Below are 19833 nucleotides of genomic sequence, written 5' to 3' on the forward strand. Positions count from 1 at the left end.
TTTGCTATATCTGTGACAAACTTCATACACCTAATATGTTTCTGTTTGTGCGAAAAACGTGTACAGCTAAATGGAATAAATGCAAATTATAAAGAGAATTTCCAAAGAAAGAATCACGTAAAATATTATTCTTCAATATGAAAGTAATTGTTACTATTGCATAATTATCTTTTATAAGCTAAGGAGCTAGAAAATTTTGGATATGGCAGAAATTTCGAATTCCACTGTGTTTACAAACGATGCATCTTCTACTGGTGCTTCCGATCTTCTTCAACAAGCGTTCCAGCAAGTTGTTGATGATGACGATCATGATAATGAGTTTGTCGCGTTTTTACAAAACGACGACAATGATTCTCAAACTATACACTTGACTCCAGAACAAGCGGTAGCCTTAGGACTAACCTTCGAGGTAAACTCGAATGAAGAGGTTATATATCAACAGGAACAAGATAATACCACTTCAAACATACCAGAGAATGTTTCTGGAAAAGATAACATTAATGTACAGGACCAAAATTCATTATCTTCTCAGGAATCTATAACAATCGATCAGTTAAATTATCAACCTGAGGAAGTACAAAAGTCCAATGATACTGAATTGATTAAAACAGAGTGCATTGATTTCCAAGAATGGCATATGCAAAAAGTTTCCCACACGGAACAACTTCAAGATCAAATAGTCGAAAACAATATATCATTAGAAGAAATAAGTTTAAGTAGTCAAAATAATGAAGCTCAACAAATAATTGAACATCAGAATAATATAATTCAACAAAGTTCGGGTACACAGACAATAGTTCTAGAGCAGCCTAAAATACATGGAATAAAAGCAGATGTTACACATGTAAAAAATATTCATGAAAACAATTTGCAATATACTATTGAAGAAAATATAGCACAAAATCAACATAATACAATACCCAATACCCAAGCGCAAATCTTACAGAAACTACCAGTGATTTTACCATCTTCACAATTTATCATAAAACCTGCACAAACTATATTGAAACCAGCTAAGAACATTAGATTACTTCAGAATTCAAACAAATTAAGTAACACAACTGTTAATTCCATTAATGCAGTACATTCACTTAATACTAATTCAAATGCTAATTCTGTATTACTTTCAAAGGCTACAATATTAAACAATTTGTCACCACAGATAATAAAAGCTACACCTATAACAGCTCAATTGTTAAATACTAGTGGTATATCTGCACAATTATTAAACACTCAGCTGTTAACTAGTGCTTGTGAAATACAGAACCAATCTATTGGTACACCACATATTTCAAATACCACTGTAAACACCACATCTGGAGCAACACAAAATATTGTTACTCCACAAATACGTTTGTCTCCAATTGTAAAAACATCACAATCTCTACAAAGGGGAAATGTTCAACAACTTTTAACTCCAGTGCTAAAAGGTGCATCGACTGTGCTTCCAAAAACTAATCATATTCTTAATAATACCAGCGTGACTACAGCTATTCCAGCACAATTTTTAAAATCAGTTCAAATCCCCCCTCAGTTACTTAAAACAAGAGCTGCAATTGGTAAGAAAACTACGGGAACAATTGGAACATCAAAAACTGCACCTAATCCTGATACACCAGTTTTGCTTCGGACAGCATCGATTGTTAAAGCTCAAGATTTAAAAACAGTAACAACAAATTCTGCATCTATTTTAAAATCAACCCAAATTTCTTCAACACCAATATCAATTTTGAAACCTCAAGCAAAAATTGCATTTAACAACACAACTAAGCAAAATGTTACTATTGCAACTCAAAACGTTGCCAGTATTTCAAACAATTCACAAAATAATTCACAAAAAACACCTATAACACAACAAAGTAGTACATTTGAATCTGCTAAGTCAGTTCAAAGTGAAGCTACCAAACAAAAACTTAATCTTGTAGTAAATGGCGCAAATCTTAAAGTTAATAAAAAAGCTAAAGGTACTGTTAAATCTACAACAATAGTAAATGAATCTACAGATACATCTAAGCCATTAGGTTCTAGTGAAAACCCCATACAAATAGTTCAGCAAGGTCAAACGTTTCATAGGTATACAAATAATATTAGAATAATAATACATACAATGCAATATACTTATCAAGTTCTTTCATTTAATAACAATAATATTTATTCCAGTATACAACGCTTAACACCAACACAATTAAAACAAATTGCACATGTTCTGCAACAACGTAGTCAAGAAGCAGCTACATCAAATGAAAGAGTAGTATATAGGTAAATATATGAAGTTATTTAGATATTATGAAATTTTATATCTAAATTAACTAAATGTATGTATAGGGTTGTATTTCCTGAAGAACTGGATTTACAAATTAGAAATCCAGGAAATATATTAAAAAATCGTGGTGGAAAAAGAGGTAGACCAAAAAAAAGTGCTATCAGACCTTCCTTACTTCCATCTAAACCACCACCAATTCCTGATGAAGAACAGGAAGAATTGAAGGTTTGTTTTACTTAATTTGCTGTATTTTGGAATTGTTTTATGATTCTAACATATTAAATATAATATTTCTTTAGGATGAAAGAAAGAAAGTTGTAGCTAGAACACGATCTGGCAGACTTTCTCGACCTCCTAGACATATGGTTCGAGATTATAAACATTTGCACCATTCAGATTTTCTACAACCTGATTTAGATGATTCAGATGGTGGTTATAGCGATTATAACACCAATAATGATAAACTTGAGGAAGAAGAATCACCTAAAGAATTATTAACAGGGCTAGAAGTACCAAAAAGAAAAATATCAGATCATTTTAGATGTCCTACATGTAATAAAATATATTTAGGGCGTACTCGTATGGCGAGACATTTTGAGATGCATCCTGACCATGGAAGTCCTGAACAACTACCTCCACCAACGCCTGAACCTGAATTAAAACAAAATGGGGGTCAAGATCCTTTAAAACGAAAAGGAAAAAAGCGAGGTCCTTGGGCTTATGTTACACCAGAGGCTAAGTCAGAAAGACGTCAAATAAAGTTACGCGAAGCAATTTCTGTATGTGAAGATCTTGAAATAATAAAAATAGCTGCAAAACCGGTACTTAACGCACAATCATTATTTGATTTATTAGTACTAAAGTCCGAAAATAATGTAAGGAACTTTTTGGGCGAATTAAAACAATTAATGGATAAAATACGAGAAAAAACTAAAACAATGTTGACTACTATAAATAATGATGAAGAAACAAACAAAGATTTGATTGATATCAGTGAAGAATCACTTTGTGATGCTTTAGGTCTCAATCCAGGTTTATATAAGATTAATAATGAAGCTCTAAAAAAGGTTGATACTTCTATTTGTACTACCTATGAGAATGAAGAGCCACCCCTTAAACGCCAGAAAACAGATAATTCTGAAGATGGTAAAGAAAATATGGAAGAACGAATGTCTAGCGGATTTTCTGAAAGTTCAGATCTCAGTGTCTCAGACTTTTTAAGTGAAAGAAGAGGTGACTCTGTGACAAATCCTACTTGCCCAGAAGTGTTATCAGCTTTAACATTAATGCGAAGAAATCCTAGTCCTGTGAATAATGCAGAAAGTAACAAATCTAGCAATGTATCGAAACTTTTAATATCAAATCCAGAGATTCAGAATCAAATTTCAGATAATCCTGGATTCCAAAAAGTGGATATCACTTCGCCAAAAATTTCAAGTTATCAAAAAACGGATTCTCATAAAGAGAATTTTACTAAATTAGGGAACAGTTTAGGATCGTCAAACTTTTGTAACATTGAAGATAATTATGACCAATCTAAAATAGGACATATGGAACAGGCTTTCATAAAATTAGAACCAACAGAACAGGGCTTTGTCAAATTAGGAAATGGATCTATGGAAACTTATGTAAAACAAGATGCTCAGAACTTTGAGAAAATACAAAATGGTTTGAATAGCATGGAGAGTGGATCTCAGAACTTTATTAAAGGATTCCAAAAACTAGTTTCTAAAATAATTCCTATAACTGTACCGGATACAAATTGTGTTAAAACACAATCTGCACCATTAGATACAAATTCTTGCAAAATAATGCCTGCTACTTCCAGTTGTAAGATTTCAGATAACCTACCTATACTTCAAGATACAGTACCAATAATTTCTAGTAATTGTGATACTGGTATATTTGAAAGTTCAGAAAATTTAGATATATCAAAAATAGCTCAGTACGATCACATAGCACATTTAGACATTCTAAATACAAGTGGAGTAATAGATAAAAACTTACTAATTGATGAAAAATTAGTAGAGCAACTGCATCTAGTAGATCAGTCAAATTTAGTTGATGAGCTTGTATCTGAACGATTAAAAAATATTATGCCAGATAATATTTTAGAGAATAATTTGATATCAAATAATTCAAATTTAGATACTGATCTTGATTTTGAAGCATTAAGTGAAGAATTTAATAGAAATACCAGAAGCTGATTCTTGAATGATTACATGCAAGATGTTCCTAAACAAATTGAAGTAATATGTATAGTGTATAATAATATCAAACGTATAATTGAAATGTATATGTATGATTACACAATTGTGTAGATATTTTTTTATAGAATTTCTGACAGTATCACAATCGATATATTATAACTTCCGTATTTGAATGAAGAGTATCAATAGTAAAGTAATATAATGTCTTGTATTCTAATATGTGTATGTAAATAAGACTGTTTCTGTTATATTTATTGTGTATAATGTATATTTCACATGGAAAAAGATAGTGTCATGTTGTATTGACAATGTTAAAAAATGCATTAATGTTATACAAAGAAATTTTACTTTGTTGTATTGTCTTCTACAAATTTTTACTACAACATATAGATACATTTTATTTTTAGTAAACGGTCTTTATAATCATACACATAGTGCAACTAATACTTTCAGTTTAAGTTTACTTTCTTGAAAGAAGATAATTCAGATAAGAAAGAAGATAAGAAATTGAAATTACCAAGGTTATATATTAAACAACGTGAAACAAATATAAAAATTTTGTGTACATATAATTTCTCATAGTTGTTGGTTGTACAGTCTGACAGACATATATTGTAATTTCTTTTTAGTTATAACATTATTATAAACACAAAACAAAAATGTTTATGCACAAATTATTTTACGATTTAATTTTAACTTTCTATATCTATTATTAAATATTTAATAGGATAATACCTGTATTGATAAACTGATGAGTAAAATAAAAAGTGTATTTATATTATATCAATAATTTCATTGTAACGACAACAAAAATATTACAGATTATAAGTAGTAATGAATTAACGTGAATTATTTACAGCTTTTGTATGAAATACTAAATCATTGAAAATACTTTAAACATCAAAAAAATAATTCCATCCACATTGTTATAGCATTTATGTACAGTGAAAATTATTAATTTTCTATTTATCTGTAAATAATGTATTATACATATATAAGAAGTTATTGATATAATTAAAAATTAATGGCACTAACATTAAAAATACTAATCAGAATATAATTAATCATAAAATGCATTAATTTTGCAGATTTAATTCCTTGTATCTATAGATACATATTCTAGAATCTGCATTTTCAAGCAAATTTCTAGTATATTTATATTTATCTATATTCATATTAATTCTTTGCGATCTCAGGTACCAATTGTAAACAGAATTTCATAATTCACTTTAGATTTGGACTATATATTTCAATTTGATATATTTCGTTTTGTGAAATTATACAAATGGTATTTGGAAAGCCACAAATAAATGATCATTCTGTTAATCTTTGTTTTATTTCAATAGTTGTAACTTATGATATAATACAAAAAATAATTATTGTAAACATTGAATTGTTTTTGAAATAGAAAAATACTTACCAAAATTTATATCACCAATAATTAATTACCTATGTCCACTCTCTATTAACATTGATTCTAAGACTGTTGTTAGATTTTCTGGCAATAATGGTTGATGCACCCAACTAGCAAGGAACAACATTTTCCAAGATTCTGTATAATAATGCGCTGTATCTTCCAAAATTGCACGCTTCACTTTTGCTTCATTAGAATATAAACTAAATATTGATTTTGCAACTTGTCCTAAAATTAATCATAATCTTATAAGATAGATTAATTATAAAAATATACTAATTTTTATAGATAAAATATAATTGTGCATTTTTACCAAATTTTGAACTAGGCCATGTTGTAAATAACTTGTCCTTGCTAGTTTCTAAAGAAGCTGTTAATTTCATCTGTTGTTCAATTTGAGCAAAATTTTTTACAATATCGTCCTAGAAAGTAATATTATAATAAAATTATCTTTATGACAAAAATATTAAATAAAAAATAATCATGTAGAAAGCGCATTACCAATCCATCACAAATAATTTCCAATTTATCACATTGTTCTTGCAAAATTTCAGAATAAGATTCATCTTGTTTCGCTTGAGTTATGTTATTTAGTAATGTTACTCCTTCTAAATGAAGTGTATTCCAAATTTGTATATTTTTATGAATATCTGCAATTAAATCTCGTATATGGCGAGCAGAACCTGTTAAATTTCTTCCTTGTGTTGATTTTGTATGCGTAAGTTCTGTAATATACATTCAATAAAACATGTTTTGTACTCTATGTGCATTATATGCATTGCTTAAAAATTAATATATTAAAAATATTGAACTGCTTACTATTAACTGGGGAGAATTGTCCTTTACTCATTATTTGTATGTGACACTCTTTCTTGGTACAATCCATTACAATTGAACTTTTATGCAAATATACATTAATACAAGAAGTCGAAAAATGGTGAATGCTTAATAACTATATATTTAAATGAAAAATATATTTATATGTATTTATATGTAATTAAAATTATAATATAATAATAAATTTATTCATTCATTGATTAATTTAAAATACGTAATTCTTACAGGTATAAAATCTCATGCAACAGCAGAGAATGTCTGTACTGTATGTACTTATTTACATATGTAAGTATATATGATCATTTCTCAAATTGTATGAATACTCGTCAAATGTAAAACATAAAAATCACACACTCTTTATTGGCAAAACTTAATGTGTAAGAATTTCAAACATTATCTCATTGGTTATTATTATAAAATAGAATATTTTAAAAGGGAAATATCCAATGGCAATAACGTTTCCGTTGAATTCCTAACGGACCATTTACAAAAAACGTAAGTATGTAATAAGTAAAAATTAAAGCATTTTAATAACACTTTAGATATAATACAAACTTATTAATTTTATGAAATATTACATAAAGTCATTAATCATATTTGCCCCTAAATCTGTTACAAAAATCATAAATAATTCGCCTTGAATTTAAAAAATGTAAAACTAAAGGATACAGATGGCGCGCGCGATATAGCATACGCTCAATTATGCGGTAAAATCAAATTTAAAACAGTTTGTGTAATCTTTTATCAACACAAAAATACCTTTATATCGCAATGTTATTATTATTTGTGCCTATTGTAGTGAGATTTGAAGCCTAATACAATCTTTGATTACGTGCACGTTTACTACAATTGTAGTTGCTTTTTAACATACTACAAATATTATGATTCAATCGTAATTTTTATATTTCAATGTAAAGGAAAAAGACTAATATCAGTTTAAATTTCACCAAGATTTAATCTCAAATACCCTGTGTGCCATACCATATCTGATATACTGTTAAAAAGGAATTGAAGACTCAATTGTTATAAACATGTAAAACTCTATTTAAACAAAATTGAAAGTTATGTATGTAATCATGTAAGTATACATAAAGTTTACTGAATAATAATATGATACTTTCTTTAATTGAACAAACAATTACCCAATCATTTACATTAGAAAAGTAATTATCATTATTATTCATTATATTCGTCATATTTCTAGGAAAAATACCTGCGCGACGTAAAAATAAACACCAGGTTATAACATTTTAGTTGTTTCAGATAAAACTAGGAAAAACAAGAGAGGAAATAAAAACGACATCGCATGGTGGATAGAATGGAAATTGCGAAAGTGTATATTTACGCACATGATAAGCCGAAAAGTGATTTGTATCAGATGCAGCGCGGTTCGACTCTGTTGCTTTTGTTCGGAGAACGGGTCGGGGAACAAGGTCACGCAGGTAAAATGGCAGTCGCCGAACGGAGTTCAGCCGTGTTTCAATCATAAGCTCGCGGTTTCGGAAATTACAGGAGCAACCGGGTAAAGAAGAAGAATGGAACGTGCACGAAAAATTAGTTTCGAAAGCAAAGTCTAGCGAGTGTCGTTGTCGCGTCTCGCAATAATATATACCGGCTTCTTGTCGTGTTTCCCCTCGACCAATCTGGTTAGCTGTACTCTGAGAGTCTCGAGTCGCCGTGGCAAACACGATTCACGCTCTCGCATCTCATAGATCACGCGAGATCCTCTTCGGGTGTCAGGTTGGAAATTATCTGAAGGGAATCGATCGAGCACGACCAAGCTTTCGCGTTACGGTTCCACGCCACGGATCGAAGAGAATTCGGCTTGGTGCGGTGGTCGTAGTCGAAGCCGGATCAACTCTCAAAAGCAGTCGTCAACGGAGAAGAGATAGGTTCGATTTTTTCGGGATTGAAGAAATTTTAATCCAACAAATCCCCTTGTAACTCTTACACTTTCATCGGCGGGTACACGGTGAAAAGAAAAAAAAAGAGATCCGACGATGTGACGTAACTGCGCGGCATGATAATAGATACGAACGTAAACCACCTGCGTCCACGATCAGATAAACGGACCGAATTCGAGTTCGGCAAGCAGAAGGAACACGTCCGAGAAAGGATTTAGTGTTTGACCTTCGCTGAGAAATCCTGTCGGCAGCAACAATGAAAATGGAGGTAAGTTTAGTGTACACGCGTATGAATAAGAAATTGAGCGTGGAAGAGCAAAATCTTACTGTCATACTATCGTACTACGTATCTTGCTATCAAAACGTACTATTTATATCGTCAGTCGTATAAGTATTAGGACACCTGCTCGTTACATTCATTGGGACAGTCTAACAAATTGTACTTCATTTAGTGCTTATTGTAAAACTTTATTGTAATATTTACAAAGAAGTAACTAGACAATAAAAATAATGAAATATTAGAAAATGTTCTAACACTTATGGCCGGTAGTGTACGTGAGAATCAACGGTGTAGAATTGACCTTTTTCCATTGTGTCAGAACAGATTAATATCTGACGCGTAGATGCTATTGTATCGATATTTTTCTCTGGTAGAAGTTACCGTACGAATTGATCAACACAGCGGTACCTTTAAACGACGATCGAGCAGGGAAACGTCAATGGGATTCTCGATTTCTCTCACGAGCGCTCATATATACGACTCATTACCGATCGCAAAGTGTCGCTTATTCCAAATGAGTCAACGAATTAATTGTTCGAGAAAGTATCTTGGAAAAGATGTCACGATACTCGATGTCGTTTAGTCGGGCAATTTTAACAGAATCGTTCCATGTCGCTCGAAAGCGGTTTATCCAAATGAAAAATGCGTGAATTCACACGTGTCAGCGTGTTGCTCTCGAAAGACTGGTTGGACGACTATTCAAATCAGCTCGTACGCGATTTTTGAACGTGAGTAGCTCGATTCACGCTTTCTCACTGGAAACTCGATTTTCTTCATTCGGATAACTTAAATGTGAAAGATTATACCTTCCTGATGATCGGTTCGATATCATCTAATCTGCGAAATATTTTAAAAGTATAATTAAATTCAAAGCTGTTATTCTATTCATGTTCGTTTAGATTGAAATATCCTTGGTTACTCGTGGAACACAGTAACAGAAAAATTTAGCCTAATCTTTCTATTCTTATTTTCATGTTTCGTTTTTTTAATGTTTTTTTTATTTATAAAGAAATATTCATATATCGAATTAAGCAATAAAGTTGATAGCATGAAGTTGATACCATTTGAGATAAGGTAGAACAATAGTAATTACAAACTATTCATTAAGCAAGCGTTAAAATAGAATTCAATTCAATTCTTTCGTCATTTCATTATTTCCCTTCTTTATTTTCTTTATTCTTTGCTCTTTCATTTTTTTTTCCATTTTATACGTTCTTAAGATTACGTAGTACTGGATTCTACGAGAAGTTTTTAATGTTTTTATTATGACTTTTTACCAACTAATGAAATATTTCAGATGTTTCTAACGCGTTATCGGATATCGTGAAAGAAGCTCTCAGTCGAGGACGGTGGTTAACACCGGTGACGAGATTGTGGACAAATGTAATTCAAATGCAAACTGTCGAGAGATAGTTGGTAACTCGCGGTTGCACTTGCACGCGTTCACGGAGGAACCGGTATCGTGCATCTTTCGACGTGCATATATAATGGTATGGCTCACGAAAGTATTTCTACACTTATTGTAAAAATCCTTTATGTGTATGCATTACATGCGTTATATAAAACATTTAAAAATTTCATAAATACTTTAATAAGACACAATTGGCACGAAGCCAAAAGAATAGTTATATTGGTAAAATTTGGAGCAGATCTGATATAATATGAGGATCACAAAAAAAAGACATGATAAGTACATTTCTGTTGGCTTCCTGATTTTAGCGCTACTTTATGATCAGACAGTAGGACTCTAATGACATACAATGACAATAAAAAGTATTTATACGTATCTTCTTTCTAACGAAACTTTTTTTTTTGTCGACTTTTATATATACATATATATCTCATTTGTGCATAGTATCATATTTGTTTAGTCATACGATACTACTATTAAACGATACAAAATTTTAAATACTTGGACTTAATTAATTACTATGTAAAATAATAATGAATATAATGGTGTACAATGCTTTTTGTTAAATTGGTAATTCAAATAAAAACAACTTGACAGGTTCAAAGATATAGATATGTAAGTCTTTTAAAAATAGATGATAAGCTGATGGAGTTTTGTAGAAACTAAAAGTATAATTATTAAAACAAGCATTATTTCAATACTACGATGAGTAATGCTTTGGAAGAGCATATGTTTAACTTCAGAACCGAACAAAAGGATAAGGTTGGTAATACGAGACTCATTGAATTTTAAAAAATAAAAAATGTTCCTACCACTGTTCGAATACTTTCGTGAGCTATTGTATACACGATTTTTTACACGCGACGAATCATGTAGCCCGCGATCGAACACGAGACAAGAACATTCCACGTTGTTCCCGTAAATTGGCTGCGCTTTGAATGCTTATTAATTTCCGCGGGGCGTAATTATCACGCACGAGAAGTATCGTACGGTGTCCGTTGCGTTTCTCAACGGCATCGATGCTGTTTAATTTAATTACATATAAGGTATGTGGGTCGTTGTTGGACGTAGCACGGTTAGTCTCGTTTCTAAAGCGGTTCGACAGATGTTTCAACGTCAGGTATATGAAAAATTGAAACAGCTGTTGCGCTTTCAGCGATCTTGATGATAATACCATTAATACTATTCGAGAAACGCGATGCTGCAACCTCATGCATTTGTTCTCTGTCGCAGCATGTCGTTCACGTTTTTGAAGTCCATTCAGCGTTAGAAACTTTCAGAATTTTGTAGGTTTACATACGCATACGTGTACGGTGCATATTAGCGAGAGTATATAAGAAGTGTATAACGACGATTATTAGACGTTCTTAGATTTACGCTGACGATCGTAGAATGAAAAATATCCTTTAATCTATAAGTCAACAGAACTCTACAAATTGATTTCCTAACTACAAATTTCGCAGCGATAAATCATAGGAGCAATCGTCCGCAGACACTTTAGTTAATTATGTATTCCGAATGAGAATCACGGAGTCAGTAGGGTCAGTGAGAGATTTTCACCAGCAAAATAAGATCCGCGTACGCGGGCAATTTATTAACGGGTTATCCTCGATCTTGTATCGACCTCGAAATTTATTATCCTTCGACGAAATCGAGCGTGCATCAGCAGAGAGGAATTTTAAGTCGGCCAATCGATACGGATGAAAACGACGACGGGGGGTTACGTCGCCGAGAAGGAAGGAGAGGCAGGAAGATGATCGGTGGCCCATTTTTTTTAGAAAGGAAACAGGCACGGGTTACAGTTAAGCAGCCGTGCTAGCCGCTGCTGTTCAGTTTTCAATGAGCAGCATTCCAGACGGCCGGCCAAGCTACAGCTGCTCACCTGGAAACCCTTCAACAAACTCGTTTCAGTAATATTCGGTTCCTACGCGGAAGTGCGGGCGAAACACCTGAGCGAGTTTGCTTCCTTCTGCGAGCCGCGAAAGAGTCGACCCTCTATCCTTCCGTTCTCGGACAGAAGGACATGGCAATAAGTCGCGCGTAATCCGCAGCAAGAGCTAGATCGAAGGATCTGGCCGATCGCGACGATCCAGTGATTGATTGGCTGAGTTCCATTGTCCCGGAGGCTGGGATGAAACTGTGAAATCGTACGTTACGACCGACGAAAAGGTTCCTTTCGTTTTTAATTACGAACGCGCTGCATTCCCTTGCGATCTGCATTCAAAGAGATCGTTCTTCCACGCGTGGGATCTGTCGAAATGATAAAAACGACGGAGGGAAATTCTCCAAATTTCTAGAATGAAACACTGGCTTTGATTTTTGTCTACTGTTTGAATGATCGTTCATTGATTGATTTAATCTCTTGACAGTGTGATGAAATGACGAAGAATTTGAAATGAACGATTTTGAGACACCCTTCCAATTTTTCTATTGGAAATAAATATTAATAACCGGGTCACATGTAACGATTAACATTGTTACGGTTTTTATACATTTATGAGAATACTATACATTATTATATTTAGTTTGTAAGCGAAAGAAATCTTCGCGCGTTTCATCACGTGTGTTCATAAAAATATAAATTTACATAAACATCCGTAGTTTAACGATATTCGTCATTCAGATGTGAAATTTATAATACTGTATTGTTGTCTAAGATTTTCTTATAGTGCACCGTGAATGAATCTAAAACAATATACGAAATAAGTATAAATACCAATATTTAGGTAGTATATTCAACATATAACATTAACGAAAAACTCATTGAAAGTTTGTTTAATCGCTATATTATATCTGTGCCTTTTTTTCTAAAGATAATTATTTGTTGTACTAAGCGAAATTCCGATATGTCATAAAGAGAAATCTACAATATAAATTGTACACACATAACTTTCTGTTATATCAAATATGATATCTTTAGATATGTGGATATTGTTATCGCCGCATTATCGAGGTGTTTGAGTCACAGAAAATGGTCATCAAAGTAACATCCGTTTCGCGTTGTCATCGAACGATCTGTCGATCGGCAACAAAATCGACCTTGGCTTCGATCCGAGGATCTCCATTTAAAGGGTTACGATGTTTCCAATTAAAATTTACGTCCACTCATTAAAATCGATTGAAAACGCGTGAACGAAGCGTTTGTTTCGTGATGGCCGCAGTGTAGAATCAAAGGGCAGTTATCGGTCGCGATACCAATTGATAAAATCTGGTTAAGTATAGTTAGATAAAGTATTGAATTCCTCAGGCGCGAGCCGCAACAAAATCGTTAGACTATTCGCATTGTTTCGCGTTATCGTCGAACATCGCGAGATTCAGTAAGCTGGAAAAGCGATTCTAGTTTTATAACGCGTTAAATAACATGGGAAAGAACTAGGTAATACAGTGCCACGCGTTGTACATTGATTACGATTTGATTAAGGAATTGATTAACGAACACGAGAAATGTGTTTTCTACTTTTTCTTATTTAGCCGAGTGAAGTGAGTGTAAAAAAAGATGCTGAATAAGAAAAAACGTTCGCTTGTTTTTCTTTCATTCTTTTTAATGAAAGTATAAAACGTGTCTGAAACATACACGTTGTTGTTGAAGTGTGATTTTACAAAACTACGGATTGTCGATTTTATAAAGAACAAAATCACTGTATGCGTAATAAAGTAATATAATGTGATAAAATTGATCTTGGAAAGCGAACGGGTCCGTGGAATTTTATATTTCTGTGAACGTAACTAAGAAGGTAGAATTTAAATGGAGATTACGAATACTTTGCATATCTTATAGATCTTTGTATATGACATCCATTAATTTCAGCATATTTAGCATCTAGAATAATGAGAGAGATAAAAATTTGTCTAAACTGCTAATCCAAGCAGTAATATCTAAGATTAGCCGTTATATAATTGAATCGTGTATCTAATTCTAATCTGCAGACTGCACATACTTAAACAGAAATTTATTTCATCCACTAAATATTATAACGATTAATCTACTTTGAATATCTTATATATTATATATTAGTGAATTCTATACATCTTTATGCTTTTAAAATCCGCAGTCTACCTCAAACTTGTTAATTGACGATTTAAATTTATAGCCCGCTGATTCGATTCCACGAAGACCACCGTGTGCACAGCAAGTTCCGCTTCTAGCCATTAATTTGCCATTGCATGGCACGCTTTGCTAAAATTCACGTACTGTTATTTACAAATTGACAAAAGTGCCTGAATACTTATTCAATATATGTTTAAAGAATTACGAAAGCACGAGTAACGCGGAAACAATAACAGCCCGTTAAATAGCGCACGTAAAAGAAGATCGATCCATTTCGTTCGATGTAGCTTGTGCAAACAAGCCACGTTAGTGGTGCACGTTCGTTCTCGTACAGCAAACCTGATTAGCTTCTCTAAGAGCATACTATAAAAATTTTGATGGATCGTACCGACGAAGTGAAGAGAGCAGAACGGGTTAATCGTATGGCAGTCGTGTTCAGCTAGTTTTCTGGAATTCGCTTCCCGTTAGCGAGACGATCGACACGAGGTAGTCTGGAACTTGATTCGTCTCGTGGTTTGTATTCTTTTTTTTTCCTGCTTCTCATTGGCTTTTTCTCGTATCCTTCGCCCGCATGAAAATCGAGGATCGCGACTAGTGCAATAGGAAGGTTCGTAAACCGCGGAGGCGTTCAGAGACCGGTGTTTAAACTGGTCACACGGTTCATGTTGAAATTGGAATCGAGGGTCAGGTTGCGCCATCATTAATTTAACAATCTGAAAACACCGGTTACTATAATTACGCCAGCCTGTATGAATGCAATCGCGTCCGTCGTGAGGTAGAATTAAAGGGAATCCTCGACTGGAAAAATGTGGAAACGCGGAGGATTCCACGACTTGCTCATCCATCAAAGTCTGCCTCGCGCTTGACATTACGGAAACATGCGTCGAATCGAGTTAAATCAACGGAAGAGAGAACAATTTTAAAAAACGTTTTTCGTTATTTTTTTGGCGATTTTAAACTTTTTGTGATTCTTCGGCTTTCGATCGTGTTCTTATCAGTACGTCGCGCTTCGTTCCGATGAAGATTTTGCGTCTTGATGTCTTGATTTGCAATAGCGAGATCTTCATCTTCAAGTCCGTCCTGAAAAAGCGAACAACGGATTAATAAAAACACAATTGAAACTCAAAGAATCACAAATGTATTATTATTCGATCTTTTAACTTTCGATTTGTAATCTTTCTGCTTTTTCTTTTTATTTAAAAGACACAGTTTTTGTGGTCAATTTGTTTTAAATTCTCTATCGTTTTATCTATAAAAGATGGAATTGGACGTGATACCATTTCGTTGCAGGCGGAGCATAGGTTGGAGCAGCTGAAGAAGGCGACGGACAGAATACAGAAGGAGATCGAAGAGGTCACGGAGAGGGAGCACGAGCTGAGAAACGTGGGTAGCATTAAAACCACGTCCCACGAGACGGTGGATTCCAAGGTATGCTTAAAACTCCACGTATATGTATATACGTGTGTGTTACGTGTACATATGTACATTCGTGTCGACCATGCTCAAGGTCGTTGAACGAAAGAAAGAAAGAGTAAATGCCTGCGTAGTCCTTATAGGGACGAAACGCATCGGACGGCTGTGATGTCCGTGAGCGACGAGGACGATTATACACGCACTTACTGATTTAATGATTCATCACGTAACGCACTGTTTCAATCTTGTTACGGACGTGATGGGAATTCATCGATGAAAAATTAGATCTTGCGCCGCAAACTTAGAAGAAATACTGTTTCAATGAAAATTTTTGTTAAAGCAAGTTCTACGATGTAAAAATATTATACACTGGCTCGCGAAAGTATTTGAACATTTATCATGGAAAATTTTAGTATGTCCCTCTTACTATTATTTTTATGTACAAAATTTATACACATATATTGTCAGTGTTATATAAAATACCTTGGAATTTCATTAATATTGTAATGGCACGACTGTCGTGATTATATTGATAAAATTTGAAACAGACTTGGAGATGTATATAGACTTTACGAAATATTTAGTGCAAACATGTATTTAGTAAAAAACTAATATACAACTTGGATATTCATATTAAACATATAATAAGTGTAAAAAGTGGTCCCACTAGGTATCGAGGCTCATTGTATAGCTATTCAATACTTTAATTGTATTAAATACCTTCGTGATCTCTACAAAATATATATTTACACCAATACATATAGATGTACTGTTGGTAGGATTTTAAAATACAGAAAGTAGAAATACTGATAAGCGATCAAAGTTACACATTTGTTTAATGACTTACACAGTTAACCGGAAACGGGTCAATCGTTTCTACCTTTTATTTCCAGAAGATAAAGATAAACCATGATAGAAATTAGTAAGTGACATTTATATACTATTGTACATTATATACTGCCAATGTTTACGAGTCGAATAAATTCTAATTTTATCATTAATTATACTTGTTAAGTGCCTGAGATTAAATATAGCGAGTTCTTGAAGTAACTTTATATGCAAAATATTCTGTGGACAGAGCAGAGTCGATCAAGTATAACAGCTTGCTGTTATATTTATAGTGGGTACGTTTAAGCAGAACGGAACTAATGAGAATCGTGAGCCAACGTCATACTCTTTCGTTCGCCAAAATCGTGGCACGCTTTCGATAATGGAAACAGACGCGCGATCGCCAGATTAATAATCTCGGCATGATCGCGCGATTTTCTATACTTTACGCTAATTAATTAGCAGCAGGCGTGCGAAGTAATTGCTACAGGACGCGAGAGTGTGCACATTTATTTCGCAAACAGCCGGTTGCATTCGGTTTTCGTAACGCTGCCAGGCCACGATTTCGATGAAAATATCTTATCTGCCGATATGTTAAGGTTAATGTAATGCCATTTTCGGTGAAACAGCCATTTTTCTTGCTCTTGACGTGACTATTGTGTCGTGCTGATAATAATGATTGAGAATGTAGCTCTCGTATAATTTGTGCTTGCTAAATAATCTACAGTGTATTACAAAGGTCGCTATACTTTTGTTCTTAAAGATAATGCAAAGTTATTTTGAATACACTCGTTCTCTATTTGCAAATAGATTGTCGCGTAACTAAATTTTTACAACGTTACCATTACTCCTTCTTTTTTTTAATTAGAATTATCTTCATTTCGAATTGCAACAAATTCAAAACGAATATAATAAGAATTTTCTGCAATAATGTATAACAGGTGCGTCGCATGCCACAAGCTTTGGCCTCGGGAAAACTGAAGAGAACAACGTCCACGCCACAAATTCTAGAAGCAGTCAACCTTACACCGTCTACGCCTACCTTAACGCCAAAGATGACGAATGGAGTCATATCCAGTCGCACCACTCCGACACCTTTGCGTTTTGCAACGGCACCTAGTCAGAAAGGGCTGATGCACAGGTTTCTGGCGACTAGGGGGAAAATATACAAACCAAAATCTGCGGGTAACGACGCGCTAACACCACCCATGGCACCCAGTATCACGCTCAATCCGCTGAGCATCAAGGCTTTCAATAGAAGTCTGGAAATTCAACTCGAACCAGACGATGAGCCCAAAAAGCCTCCCGTTAGAAAGGGATACGTCCCTGTGGAAGAAAAAATTCAAAAGGAATTACATGAGATGAAAGAGCGAGAAAACGAGCTTAGGTAACATGTTTATTTTTAATTTTATTTTACTTCTATAATGGTTAATGTATTCATAGCTATTATTTAAGCTGTTCAGAGGCTACATTGGTTAACCCTATAAATTGAAAAGTACACAAAAATGACGATGTTACAAATATTGTTTTTCATTTTTTTTAAATTTAAAATTTAGAATTAAAACTTACTATTATTTACGTCATCTTCTTGCGATGAATGAAATCATTTGTACCTTGACAATTGAATATTAATCGCGTACTTGTATAGTGAAATTAAAAACGAGTAGAAGATGGAGTTGATAAATGACAAGATATAGATACTTTAAATGTTATTTTTTTAAGAACTGTAACTAATATGATTGATAATTTAATGTCATTTTCAATCATACATTATTATCGGATTAAGTATATTTTTGAGGTAAATTATTATGGTTAATAGTAATAATTTATACGTTTTTCATTTCACGATATAACAAACAATTACATACATTTTTAGATTAATGCGGTCTCAAATGTTGGCCAAGTCTCAACCAAATCTTTTGGACATTGGAAATGATAACGATTCCGATATCTATGATGGTTCAAGTTCGTTAAGAAGCGGTACCTCGACAAATACTTTAAATGAGGATGAAATAGAAAAAGAAGCTAAAGGAAAACATAAGGTATTGCTAGTTCTTTTAAAAAGAATGCGAATATGTTAATTATTATTAATCAAATGTATATAGCATATTTAATATATGTGTTTCTCGATGATTAATTATTTGTTTTCATCAAGTATTGGAATGAATTATTACGTATATCTATACGCATGTGTTCGTATTTTCAAACGATGATGAATTACTAATCTTTATTTAATTCTATAGCCAAATCCACGACGTAGGAGCACTCTCATCGCACAATGGGAAAATTTGATAGCTGCAAAGAAGGAGTCTAATGACAATAACAACGAGAGCGATCTAAATTTCTAAAAAATTTCACCACCTTGTAAAAAATAAGTAATCAATGTTTATCCTCGTCTTAACATTATCCCTTTTAAGTACTCAAATCATTTAAGTGAATGGTATGAGCCTTAAAGTGTGCTGCAACACTTTTAGTATTTCAAGCACACATATGTATATTTCAGGCTAATATATATTGCTGGTTTTATTCATTTTTCAGTTTTCAAATTAATTTATTTAATGTTACGATAAATATTTATTCAAAAGTAAAACATTTACCTGATTAAACATATATTATATTTAATGTCTTTTTTGTTTCTTTTTTTTTTTTTAATGTTTTCAGTATTAAGAAAAAAAATTATCAGTAATGAAAAAAAAAATTATCTTCCCTTTGTACGGGTCAACAAATATTATTAAGTATTACAAGCATATATTTAATATATCCGCTTGTTAATTGTAATATATATACCTATTATTATATTATATAGACACATAAAAATGACTGAGAATTCCTAATTCTAAAGATTTCCTTTAACATGTGCTATATAATCATTATTATAGATCATATAAGCAAGATAATATGTATTATGTACTTAATCAATTGTAAAGAATAATTGTATTCAATTTACTTGCATATGTGATAGTATCGTTCCGATATAGTAATAATAAAAAAATAGTTTGTGCAACTATGTAATTAATAAGATACATATTTCAAAACTTTCTCTTGTATTTTTTAATTATCAACAAAACACCTAAAATGTATTGAAAATATTTGTTTTGAATCGCAATAAAAAATACAATAAATTTACATTTTTTTATATAGACATATTAAATTGTAAATATAGGTAGTTCTTGATGAATGAATATTAATAAAAAACTTAACATACCTACAATAAGTATAACCACA

General features: G+C 32.8%; 3 protein-coding genes across 10 annotated transcripts; 2 read left to right on the plus strand and 1 right to left on the minus strand.

Annotated features, from left to right (window-relative positions):
• Positions 1 to 111: 111 nt before the first annotated feature.
• LOC126867125 (uncharacterized) lies at positions 112 to 5254 on the plus strand. Of its 2 annotated transcripts, XM_050621316.1 has the most exons (4): positions 112 to 2073; positions 2161 to 2259; positions 2326 to 2488; positions 2563 to 5254. In XM_050621316.1, exons 1-4 carry the CDS (start codon positions 203 to 205, stop codon positions 4468 to 4470), a joined length of 4041 nt encoding a protein of 1346 aa, XP_050477273.1. In that variant the 5' UTR covers positions 112 to 202; the 3' UTR covers positions 4471 to 5254. The 2 variants fall into 2 exon arrangements, with proteins under 2 accessions (XP_050477273.1, XP_050477272.1); XM_050621315.1 differs by having other exon boundaries at positions 112 to 2259.
• LOC126867167 (cyclin-dependent kinase 2-interacting protein-like) lies at positions 351 to 7173 on the minus strand. 2 transcript variants are annotated; one of them, XM_050621408.1, is made up of 6 exons: positions 6950 to 7173; positions 6707 to 6839; positions 6389 to 6612; positions 6201 to 6309; positions 5894 to 6115; positions 351 to 482 (listed from the first exon to the last, which is right to left on the minus strand). In XM_050621408.1, the coding sequence occupies exons 2-5, from the start codon at positions 6771 to 6773 to the stop codon at positions 5919 to 5921; spliced, it is 597 nt and encodes a 198-aa protein (XP_050477365.1). In that variant the 5' UTR covers positions 6774 to 6839; positions 6950 to 7173; the 3' UTR covers positions 351 to 482; positions 5894 to 5918. The 2 variants fall into 2 exon arrangements, with proteins under 2 accessions (XP_050477365.1, XP_050477364.1); XM_050621407.1 differs by lacking the exon at positions 351 to 482 and adding an exon at positions 5230 to 5443 and having other exon boundaries at positions 6950 to 7106.
• Positions 7174 to 8161: 988 nt separating this feature from the next.
• LOC126867160 (uncharacterized) lies at positions 8162 to 19646 on the plus strand. Of its 6 annotated transcripts, none has more exons than XM_050621391.1 (6): positions 8162 to 8896; positions 10206 to 10398; positions 15658 to 15795; positions 17550 to 17995; positions 18485 to 18650; positions 18852 to 19646. In XM_050621391.1, exons 2-6 carry the CDS (start codon positions 10396 to 10398, stop codon positions 18954 to 18956), a joined length of 858 nt encoding a protein of 285 aa, XP_050477348.1. In that variant the 5' UTR covers positions 8162 to 8896; positions 10206 to 10395; the 3' UTR covers positions 18957 to 19646. The 6 variants fall into 6 exon arrangements, with proteins under 6 accessions (XP_050477348.1, XP_050477347.1, XP_050477349.1 ...); XM_050621393.1 differs by lacking the exons at positions 8162 to 8896; positions 10206 to 10398 and adding exons at positions 13811 to 14053; positions 14411 to 14880; XM_050621390.1 differs by lacking the exon at positions 10206 to 10398.
• The last annotated feature ends 187 nt before the right edge of the window (positions 19647 to 19833 follow it).

This window comes from Bombus huntii, chromosome 6 (assembly GCF_024542735.1).
Source record: "Bombus huntii isolate Logan2020A chromosome 6, iyBomHunt1.1, whole genome shotgun sequence".
Lineage (NCBI taxonomy): Eukaryota > Metazoa > Arthropoda > Insecta > Hymenoptera > Apidae > Bombus > Bombus huntii.